Source organism: Colobus angolensis, unplaced genomic scaffold, assembly GCF_000951035.1.
Source record: "Colobus angolensis palliatus isolate OR3802 unplaced genomic scaffold, Cang.pa_1.0 Scaffold112, whole genome shotgun sequence".
Classification (NCBI taxonomy): Eukaryota; Metazoa; Chordata; class Mammalia; order Primates; family Cercopithecidae; genus Colobus; species Colobus angolensis.
Genome location: NW_012112253.1, coordinates 1059021 through 1071025, shown reverse-complemented (window position 1 = coordinate 1071025; position 12005 = coordinate 1059021). Strand labels below are relative to the sequence as shown.

Genomic DNA, 12005 nt, shown 5'->3' with positions numbered 1-12005 from the left:
AAAAAAAAAAAAAAGAAAACCAAGATGAGGTTCAGCCACACTTCCTGTTCTGCAAAAGCAGGCAACCCAAGTCCTTCCCTCACTTGTCTGCCAAGTAAACTCCTATTCACTCCGCAAAGCCCAGGTCAGATGTCAGCCTCCCTTGGGAGACCCCATCCTGCATCCAGACAAACCTGCCCCCTGGTGTGTGCTCCCAGACCTCTGCATAAAAATACTTCAACCTCAGCATAATTACATTGCACAACGTTACTCCTTTCTGCCTTAATTTCCCCTGCTTGGCCAGGAGGTACTAAAAGTCTGGGAAAATCTTTAAAAAAATTCTCTGTGTCTCTCAAGTTCTACAAAATGCTCAGCACTTGGCAGTATTCAATAAATATTAGCTAACATTAGGTGACTGAGTCAGCTGGCGTAGACTCTTCAGGGCTAGAACAGAGCTAATCTTGGGGCTCCCTGAAAAAAGGCAGGTCAGCCTTTGGCTCCTTAGGGGCACCCGAGCTCCTCTCTGCCCTCCTATGTCTTGTCTTAGTCTGCTTCTCATGGGCCCTAAAGTTGCCCTGATTTCTGCCCATAATGTCATTCTGCCTTCAGACACATGAGGGGAACACCAGCTTGGAACCAGCTCTGAGCACAGATCTATCAAAGCACACAGCTGGAAACTCTCAAACAGGCTGCTATATAAGGGGTGAGGCCCAATGCAGAATGAAAAGAATGGGGCCTCTTGTTTAAAAATCATGGAACATTTTAAGATAGTGAGTACAGAGTATTAAACAAAACATGGGCCCTTCTAGGTGCAGGGCTCTGGGCAACTGCATGTTCTCCCACCCAAGAGGTGGGCCCTGGCTCCCAAGCAAAATCCTAACTCCCAAAGACCACTGCTAGGGTGTGCCTCAACCTATAGCTGTAGCGATGCCTGCCTAGACTGGTGCAGTGTTTCTGAGCTAAGACCACCAGGGGAAATTACAGGAGGCCGGGACATCTTGAGTTCACCAGAGAAAAAAATAGTTCCTACAAAAGCAACAGAGTGTGGTACACAAATACAATGGAATATTATGCAGCTATCAAGTCACAAAAAGGCATGGAGAAACCTTAAATGCATATTGCTATGGGAAAGAAGTGAGTTTGAAATGTCTACATACTGTGGGATTCCAACTAAAGCGATGTTCTGGAAAAGGCAAAGATACTAAAAAAGATCAGTAGTTGCCAGGGGCCAGGGGAGGGGAGGGAGGGATGGGGCCAGGGGAGGGGTGGAGCACAGAGGATTTTTAGGGCAGTGAAACTGTTCTGTGTAATACTGTACTGACGGATACGTGTCATTATCCATTTGTCAAAACCGATGGGATGTACAACAGCAAGAATGAATTGCAAAGTAAGCGATGGACTTTAGTTAGTAAGCAGGTATCAATATTAGTTGATCAATTGTCACAAATGTACCACACTAATGCAAAACAGAGTTATAGGGAAAACCGTGTGGAGGGGGTACGGTGGAGCTCACTTCTCTGAGCTTTGGTTTCCTCATCTGAAAACCATGGCCCTGAAATATAGCACCTGCCTCCTAAGACTAATGCATCCCCATCTCAATACAAGTTACTAGCATGATTACTCTGTCTCTCTTACCTAGACATTCTTGTGTAAGTGAATTAGGGATCACCTGTTTTCTGTTAACATACCTTCAAATTATTAATTCTGGAACTCTGTACACTCTAATCAATTTTTTCCATAAATCTAAAACTTCTCTAAAAAGACCAAGGTCTATTAATTATTTTTTTAAAAAACAATGTTAATTATATTCTTTATGAAATATGGTGTTTGAGACTTTCTCTTATGAGTTCACGGGAGTGAGAGGTGGGATGTGGCTAGCAGGCAAGCTTCACTTTGTTTGGGTGTCAGTGGCCTGCCCTGGATTTCTTGATCTCATTATTGGTGAAAGCATGAAGAAGTAAACATTTGGGGGTGATGCCTAAGAAGAGGTGCCATGAGACATGGTTAAGAGCTCGTGCCCTGTGATTTACCTGGTAAGGACTCAAGCAATTCCTGCACAATAGCCGTGTGCCCAAAATACGCTGCTACCACGGCTGGGTTGTCATCCATGGGCTCGGTGGGCAGCTCCACCAGTCTCTCGCTGAGTAGATAGCGGACCATCTCCAGATCCCCATAGGCCGCTGGGATGCTCAGAAGCTGGCCCTGGCCAAAACAGAACAGGGCTTCAGTGAGATTGGCTCTATTAGGTACTGCTAAGAGAACTGATGTTAAACTCTTCACCAGGTCCCAGGGCAGGGCTGTAGTTGTGTTGTTCACAATGGCAACACCTGCCAAGTGTGGCTGGGCAGCACTTGAAATGTGGCTCTTCAGAAGTGAGAGGTGGAGAGTATAAAATCACATGTGAATTCAAAGACCTAGTACAGAAAGGGTAAGCTAGCTCATCAATAATTTATGTTGATTACATGTTGAAACAATGATTTTAATATATTCATGTTAAATAAAATAATATTAATATTTTATTTGTTTGTTTCTGTTTGCTCCTTTTTTTTTTTGACAGGGTCTCTCTCTGTTACCCAGGCTTGTTCACTGCAGCCTTGACCTCCCAGACTAAAGTGATCCTCCTGCCTCAGCTTCCTGAGTAGCTGGGACTGCAGGCATGTGCCACCACACCGGCTAATTTTTTTTTTTTTTTTTTTGTAGAGACCAGATCTTGCTATGTTGCTAGGGCTGGTCTCGACCTTCTGGGCTCAAGTGATCCTCCAACTGGAATACCTGATATTATAGGTGTGTGCTTGTTTACTGCTTTAATGTGGCTACTAGAAAATATATTATACATGTGGCTCGCATTTGCTGCTCTCAACTACCTGCTTCATGAGGAAGGGGATGGTGCGCATAGCCCCTTCTGGCATAGAGCCAGAGCTCAGTAACCACTTGGGACATGTTGAGTCAGTCCTGGGAAGAGGGAAGGCAACCAGGCTCTCTGAGGAACCATTCTGCAATTTATTCATAAATGGAATGTGACAGACCAGGGGACTTCACAGATCTGAATCCAGGGACAAAGATCCTCCAGCAGCATGCAGAGGGACTCTTGACTTGGTGGCCCAGAGGAAGGAAAGGATATGGTGGAAACTGGATCCAAACCTGAGTTCCTGCTCATTTCCAGTCCTTCTGGTATGTAAAGGTCCTACGAGGCGGGCCATGTATTGATACATCATCAAGAATGTGGAGGTTCAGAGAGGTTTCAGAGCTTGCCCAAGACCACATAGCTAGTAAGTAGCTATCATAGACCAGTGTAAAAGTGGTCTTGACTTATCACGAGCTCTCTGGGTCTGAGAAAAGGATGCTCAGATGGCTGCTAGATTGGCATGTTAAGTGTTTGATTGCATTTCTGAAATGTCAAGTCCTTTGGCATCTGGCTGCCTCCTATGGGCTTGAATATCAGTGTGTTCAAGCAGGTAGATGGGGAGCCCCTACTGGAATGGGACGACCAGTGCCTCCATCAACACTTATTAAGGATCTACTGTGTGTGAGAGGTGGGACTGGGCACTGAGGATGTCAGGGGCCATTTCTGGTCTCCACAGATTTACAATTAATTTGAGGAGGGAATATGCATAAACAGCCCCCAACAAGCACATTTGACTTGCTGAATAGTTTATAACACAAGTGTGTTTGGAGATCATTTTAGGTGAGTTGGGTAGGAATGGGTAAATGGAGCCCCCAGGAAAGGGAATGGACATTTATCAAAGCTCTCATCACGTACCAGATTCTGGACTGAGTACTTTATTCACATGGCTACATTCAATCCTCCTAACAGTCATGCCAGGAATGTGCCTGTATTTCTATGTTACAGAAGAGTAAATAAAAGCTTGCCCATGGTTAGGGAGTTTATCATCAGCAGAACTGCTCAGGGTTTGAACTGGGGTGTCTAGCTCTAAAGCCTAAGAGTCTCTGTTGCATCCAAGACTTCCTGGAAACATGGGACTTGGAGGAAGGCTCAGGTTCTGTAAGTGGAGTGAATGGGCTGGCAGTGCAAGCTATGCCTGACAAGTGAGGATAGGAACAGTCTAAGGGGCTGGGATCAGGTGAAGGACAGTAGACTCATATATTCAATACGATCAGAAAAGAAAAGCCCACCCACCTGCCACTCTGCCCAGGGTGAGGCCCAGTAGCCCTGTCATTCCAGGAAAGCATTTGCATTATGGAGAAAAGCCACAGTGATTGATTAAATGCTTCACTGCACACAATTAACAGCTGTCTAGACTAGGTCGGTTAGAGGCTTAAAAGCCCCATCCTCTAGCAGTGGTAAGTGATGTCATAGGAGCCAGCCCAAGGCCAAGAGGGACCCAGACAGTGGGAAAGGTCAAAGCTGGCTTTCTGGCTGGAGTCTCTATAGTGAATATTTTAAAAAATTCAAACAGCACGGAAGAGTGTAAAGCAAGAAGTAGGCATCTCTCTATGTCTTTACCTCCCAATTGCCCTCTGCAAAGGACACCTTCCAGAACATATTTATTTATAGTACTCACAGGTAATCTCATGTACAACTGAATACTTTTTTCACTTAATTCATTATGACCTTTTAATCATCAATATAACACACCTGCACACCTGCAGAAAAGTGCAAATATTTTAAGCGTTCAGTTTCATGCAAGGTATTTGAATACACCCATGTAACTGGCCTCAGTCCAAAGACCAGGACATCACCTGTGCCCAGAAGCCCCCTTTGTTCCTTCTAGTCACTGCCCTATGGTGAGGAGCCACTATACTGACTTCTAACATCATAGATTAGCTATTGCCAGTTTTTAAGTGCTGTGAAAGTGGAATTATACTTCACTTTTTTTTTTAACTTTTTGCTTTGAAATAATCAGAGATTCATGGGAAGTTACAAAGATGGTACTGAGAGGACCCTAGTATCCTTCATCCAGTTTCCCCCAATGGCAACATCTTACATAATTGTAGCAAGATACTTGACGTTAGTACAATGTGTGTATATGTTCTGCATTTTGTCACACGTGTAGACTTGAGTAGCCACCACCACAATCAAGATACAAACCTGTTCCATCACCACAAAGTTCTCTGTCATGCCATGTACCCATGGTAGTCTCACTCACCCTCTTCCTCTTCACCATCTCTAACCCCTGACAAACACTAATCTCTTTCCACCTCTATAATTTTGTCATTTTGAGAATGTTACATAAATGGAATCATAGAGAATATGATCTTTTGAGATTGGCTTTTTTTTTTTTTTTAAACTCAGCATAATGTCCTGAGATCCATCCGAGTTGTTGCATGTTTCAGGAGAGTGCCTTTGTATAGCTTAGTAGTACTCCATGTATGTTTAAGTATTCACTTACTGAGAGTCTTTGTGGTTGTATCCAGTTTTGGGTCGTTACAAATAAAGTTTGTATGAAACATCGTGAGCAAGTTTTTGTGTGCCTGTAAGTTTCCTCTCTCTAGATTAAATGTTCAGGAGTTCAATTGCTGGTTCATAAGTATATTTTTAGTTTTTTAAAGAAACTGACAAACTATTTGCCAGCATGATTGTACCACGTTACATTGTTGGTGGTAACACATTAGAGATACCCCTTCTCTGCATCCCAATCTGAATTTGGTACTGTCACTGTTTTTTATTTTTGTTGTTCATAAAGCTGTGTAATGACATCTTATCATTGCTCTAATTTTTATTTTCCTAATGGCTAATGATGTTGAACATCTTTTCATGTGCTTATTTGACATCTATGTATCTTCCTCAGTGAAATGTCTCTTCACATATCTCATAAATTTTCTATTTGGATTGTTTGCTTTTTAATGTTGAGTTTTGAGAGTTCTTTATATATTCTAGCTATGAGTCCTTTGTCAGATAAGTGATTTGTAAATATTTCTCTCAGTCTGTAGTTTGTTTTTTTAGAATCACTGTCTTAGATATCTCTCAGAGAAAAGTTTTTACTCTTGGTGAGGTCCAGTTTACCAATTTTTCTTTCATAAATCATTTCTTTTATGGATTTTCTGTATAGATTGTCATGTTATCTACAAATAGAGACAGTTTATTTCTTTCATATCTGTGTGCCTTTTATTTCATTTCCTTGCCTTCTTGCATTGGCTAGAATTTCCAGCAATATATTAAATATATTGAATAGTATTTTTTAAATTCAATGATATTATAGTTGCTCTTGAGTAGAACTTGCAGCATTATATTGAGAGTGGACATTCTTGCCTCATTCCTGATCTTAGGGGAAAACAGTCTTCAACAACAAGAATGATGTTAGTTGTAGGTTTTTGTCGATATTCTTTATCCGATTGAGAAATTTCCCTCCTATTCTTAATTTTCTAAGAGTTTTTGAGAAACATGGTATTAAATATTGTCAATTTTTTTCTGTATCAATTGATATGATAAGGTAACTTTTCTTTTTTTAGTTTATTAGTAAAGAGGATTACATTGATTGATGATTGAAACTGAACCAACTTTTCATCTCTGGAATAAACTCCACTTGGTCATGGCTTATAATTCCTTTTACATATAGCAGAATTGTACTTGGTAATATTTTGTGAAGAATTTTTGCATCCACATTCATAATGGGCATTGGTCCATACTTTTTTTAACACTGTCTTTGGTTTTGGTGTCAGGGTAATACAGCCTTGATGAAAGTGTTAAAAAATGTTCCCTGTTCTATTTTCTAGAAGAGACTATGTAGAATTGGTATTAATCCTTTAAATGTTAGGTAGAATTATCTAGTGAAGCCATCTGGATCTGTAAATTTATTTTGGGGGGAAGTTTGAAATTATGAATTGAATTTTCTTAATAGTTAAAAGGTTATTCAAATTATGTATTTCCTATTAAGTTGTGGTAATTTCTACTTTTCAAGGATTTGTCCATTTCATCTAAGTTACCAATGTATGTGTTTAGAGCTATTCATAATGTCCCCTTATTATCTTTTTGATATCTGCAGGATCTGTAATGATGTTCTGTGTTTCTCTTCTGATGTTGGTGATTTTTGTCTTTTGGATTGTTTTTCCCCTAAAGGCAAAGTTTCTCTTTGACTACTTTTAAGGTTTTATTTTGTTTTGTCTTTAGTTTTAATAAGCTTGACTATGATGCACTTGGAATGGATTTCTCTGGGTATGTCCTGTTTGTTTTCAACTTCTTGAATCTGAGCATTTATGTCCTCTGCCAGTTTGAGAAGTTTTCAGCCATTGTCTCTTTGCGTTCTCCTTCAGTCTTGCCTTCTGTCTACTCTCCTGGGATTCTGATGACATGAATGTTAGATCTTCTGTTAAAATCCTCACATGTCCATGAGGCTCTGTTCATTTTTTCAGTCTATTTTCTTTTGTTTTGGCTTTTTTTCCAGAGTGGGTAATTTTTACTGTTCTGCCTTCTCCCTGATTCTTTCCCCTGTCCTCTCTTCTCCATTCTACAGTTGAACCCATTCATTGAGTTTTTTTTTTTTTTTTAATTTCAGGTATTGTACTTTTAAGTTCTAAAATTTTCATTTGGCTCTCCTTGTGTCTTTTATTTCTTTGCTGAAACTTTCTATTATTCCATTTGTTTCAAGTGTATTTATAATTGCCCACAGAAGCATTTTTATGATGACAGCCTTAAAATCCTTGTTAGATAATTCTAACGTTGGAGTCATCCTGCTCCTGGCCTCTCTTGGTCATCTTGTCTCAGTGAGTTTGCGATCTTTCTGGTTCTTGGTAATTATAAGTAATTTTTTTTATGGCCTGGATATTTGGGGCATTATATTTTAAGACTCTGGATCTTACTTCAATCTTGTGTTTTGGCAGGCCCCCTCTGATGCCGCTCTGGTGGGTAAACAGGGATGCCCCCTCAATGCTGCCTGGTGGGGTAGAAATCCGGGGGCTATACTTATAATCAGTTGACCCCCAGTAAGCAGGGGCTCCTTGTTATTGCTGGGCAGAGTTGGGACTTGAGATTCTCCTCCAGGCCTGCTTCAATTCTACCCTGGTTAGATGGGGAACGTATGTCTCATTACTGCCAGGCTGGGTGGGGACAGAAGTCCAGGTTCCCCACATGCTGTCCACTGATGGTGATGGGGGGATGTTGTCACCACCTGGTGGGGATTAGCACCCCAGCTCCTCATAGCCTTCTCTGACACCCTGGGGTGGGGATGATTGAGGTGCCTGTTACAGCCTGGCAAGGGTGGAATTCTACGCTCTCCACCTGGCCTTTGCTGGTGAGAAGTAGGGCCGGGCTGCAAGTATATTTCTGCAGTGTTTGGCTGAAGGGGGGTTGGTGATTGCCTATAAGTTTCCTGCCTGGCTTTGTTGTGCCTTTCCTGGTGCTTTGGTTAGAGAGGGCAGGCTTTCCTTGGATTTTTTTTTTTTTTTTTCTCTGTGCCAGTTTGTGCTTCTGGATTGCCAACTTCCTCAGTATCTGGTTTGGGACGTATGAGATAAAAATAAAACCCAAAAACGTACTACTGTGATTTCCTTGAGTACTGAGACCACCAGCTAGTCTGCCTTCTTTTCTCCACCTTTTAGAATCCTACGTTTGTTTTACATGTAACATCTAGAGCTTTAGTGCACTTAGTGAGAAGAAGAGGGCAAAGTAAACAACCTCCATGTTCCCTCTATCTTCCCAGAAGCAGAAGTTCTGCACATATTACATTAAGTTACACTGGAGTTCTTTCCAAAACAGCTGCTAGAGATTATTTTGTCCTTTTGGAGTGCTGTGTGGTATTCTAGGACCTGGACAGACTGAGATTTCTGTAGCAGCCTTCTCCTGTGGATGGAACAGTTAGGCAGTTTTCAAGGTTGTGCTATCTTAAACACAACTTGAGTGAACATCCTTACACATACACCTTGGTAATTTTTTTTTCAAGTAAATGTGTAGGGGTAAGTTCCTAGCAGTAGTTTTGCTGGGTCAAAGATGATGAAATTTGAAAATTTGATAAGCATTTTCAGATGGCTTTCCAAAGAGGTTGCACACATTCTTAGTATATTCCTAGTAGCATTGAATAAATGTTGTGTGTAGGTTCCCATAGCCTTCCTTCTGATTTTTATCAAACTTTGAGGTGTCAATCTGTTTAGCTTAAAAATGTTGTTTCATTTTTGTTTAATTTACCTTTCTATAAACTTTAAGAAAGTTGAATAACTTTACATATGTGTACCATCCATCTGAATAGCGTTCAGGTGTGCGTGCGTCTATTTGCCTATTCATATCCTTAGTCATTTTCATTCCAGGTACTGTTCTCACCTACTCTTGGTATTGAGGTTGTGTTAGCTTCATCAAAGGAACAGGGGAGGGGAGTGTACCCTCTTTTTCTATTTTCTGGACAAGTGATTATATTATTTGGTAGAACACACCAGTAAAACCATGTAGACCTAGAATTTATTTTGTCAGAAGGTTTTACATGATTGATTTATTTCCTTCATGGTTGAAAGACTATTCATGCTTTCTGTTCCTTTTTAAAGTTAAATTTTTATTTTTATTTGTGCATTTCATCTAAATTTTTGAGTGTTTTTACATAAAGTTGCTCATAATACGTTCTGTTATTATGTTTTTAATGCTTGTATAAACTGTCGTGAAGGTCTCTTTTATATTCCTGATTTATCTATTTCTTCTTTTTCATCTTTTACTCTCACTAGAGATTTTCCATTTTATTAATCTCTTCAAAGAACCAATTTTTGATTTGGTGGTCATTTCTACTTCTTTCTACTTTGCTTTCTATTTCAAAACTTTCAAGTTATTTTTACAATTTCATCCCTTCTACTTTCTTTACCTTTAGTTTGCTGCTTTCATGTCCTGTTGTCCTTTTGAAAATTATATTATTATTTCATATTGACTTATAAAAGCTCTTTGTCAATGAAGGATATTAGCCATATACCTTCTCCTTTTGCATCAATCCTTGACTCTTAATTATGGTATTTTTTGGAACTACAATTTTACATTTTTATGAAAACACAGATGTATCCATCCTTTTCCTCACTGTCTTCTTAAAGTCCAGTCAGCTGGGATTTCATCGGTGCTGTATTCAGCGGAGAGGCAGCTTTCTAGAAACCTTTTCGATTTTGAATTGCCACTGCCCATGATGCTACAGAAAAGAGACCCACACCCAGGACTCTGTTTTCCTTTATTCAAATATTGGCAAGAGTGCCCTTTCCCAAATTATGATGCCACTCTCTTTAACAGCTTTTCCACCCTCAGGACGAAATCACATCCCCCTTGGCTCTCGGGCCCCTCCATGATCATCTTCCCCCATCAGCATCTCCTGCTGCTGCCACATCCCTGAATCTGCACAACTCTGAAATGAGCCACTATCTCTGGCTGCTTGGCCACTTGGCAGGGATGCCAGGCTGTGTTTGCTGCACAGCTCTTCCCTGCTTGAGGCCACTGGTGTCCACCCGAAGAGCCCACAGCTCTGACCTGCTCATGTGCACAGCGCAGCTCTCCCTGTGCAGAAGAATGGTTCTTTGCTATATCCACCATGAATTCCTAATCAGAGGGATTTCAAATGCTTTCCTTCTGCTTAACAATTCCCAAGCATGCTGTACTGCCCCTCTCCCAATCTCTTACACTTCTGAGGACAGGTTGGAGTTTTAGGAATTGAATGAATTCTAACTATCAATTAAATGGAGACATGTTAAACCTGTCCTAATCAAAGTAATGCAAATAAAACATCCTTAAGGTATTTTCATGATAATAGCCAATAAGAAGCTCCCACAAGGGCAAAAAATGTGGTAAGGGCCCACTCCAATTGTTGCTGGCAGGGTTAATCTGTAGAAGATTTTTGGAAAACAGCTTGGCATGATTCCAAAACTTTAAAAGTCCTTATGTCCACATTCTCAATCCTTGCACATCTATGCTAAGAAAATAACATTACGATAAGAAAATAATTCGGCAAAAACATTCAATAGAGCATCATTTATATTAGTAAGAAATGAGAAGCAATCCACATATCCAACCAAGATAAATAGCCAGGTGAACACATTCCCTGTAGATGGAATGTCATGTATCCATTGAAGGAGACGCCTATAAGGAATTTTTAATCATCTGGAAAATTATTAAAATAATATTATAAAAGTACAAGCAGCAGCTGCATAACCATATATGCAATCTGGCGGCATCTATATTAGAAACAACAACAACAATGTATGCTCAGATCGACAGGCTGGAAGAAAATACAGCAAAACCGTTAAGTGGGTTTTAGGGTGTATTAGAAATTTGATTACTTTTTTGTCCCATTTTTCCTACTTTTATATATTTTCTACATTTTATTTTTCCAGCATGTGCTACTTTTTATAACGACAAAAAGCGTAAAAGAATACAGTAGGTTAAGTCTCTGGGTGGCATTTTGTTCTTTACATTTAAGTGACCCCACTCCTGTCCCTCAAAGCCCTCCCATGAAAAGGTGGCAGGGGCCTGCTTAGGTGATAACAGACTGAGAAGTCAATTGGAAAGGAAAGGCGCCCACAAGTTTATATGCAAAATGAGGCATTTCCAGAACACAGTAAGAACGCTCATTACAGTTACGACAAGAACGAGAAAATCATCTGAGCGGTCATCTTCATCCAGCCCAGGTCTGCATTGGTGGCTGCAGGGGCAGGTACTCCCCCTACCTTTTCCAGCTGGGACGTGCACTGGTCGCAGGCCTCCTTGAGCAGGTCCCGGGCGCCGCAGCGGTCTCCCTGCCTGTACGCGGCGCGAATGCCTTCCGTCCTAGGGGACTGCGCTGTAGGGTCACCGCCTGGAGTGGACGCTTTGCTGCCCATGTCCCCGGCACCTGCGTGGGAGGAAGCGCACACACACAGCGTCACCGTCAACTGCCTGCGTGCTCTTGAGAATCATCGTAGAACACAGCAGAGGGATGCGCGGTCCATTGCACGATCGTGGGGGCTTCAGGAAGAGAAAGGCATGGCCCTACAATGCTCCCTGCACTCGCCGCCCCGCGAACTGCAACCCTGCCTCAGAGCCCTCCCGGGGCTGGTGTGAAGCGGGCTGCCTGCGAAGGCACCGGGCAGCGACCACAGCTAGGAGGATTCTGCAGTGAGACTGCCACCTGGAGCCCTTC

The 12005-nt window shown here is 41.4% G+C and overlaps 1 protein-coding gene across 1 annotated transcript in view; it reads right to left on the bottom strand.

Annotated features, from left to right (window-relative positions):
- LRRK1 (leucine-rich repeat kinase 1) overlaps positions 1 to 12005 on the bottom strand; it is a 153952-nt gene that overhangs the window by 87519 nt on the left and 54428 nt on the right. Inside the window, exons 2-3 of the mRNA XM_011957518.1 lie at positions 11554 to 11717; positions 2010 to 2181 (exon numbers count right to left, since the gene is read on the bottom strand). Of these exons, the coding sequence (XP_011812908.1) occupies positions 2010 to 2181; positions 11554 to 11717 (336 nt within the window). The remainder of the gene's footprint in view (positions 1 to 2009; positions 2182 to 11553; positions 11718 to 12005) is intronic.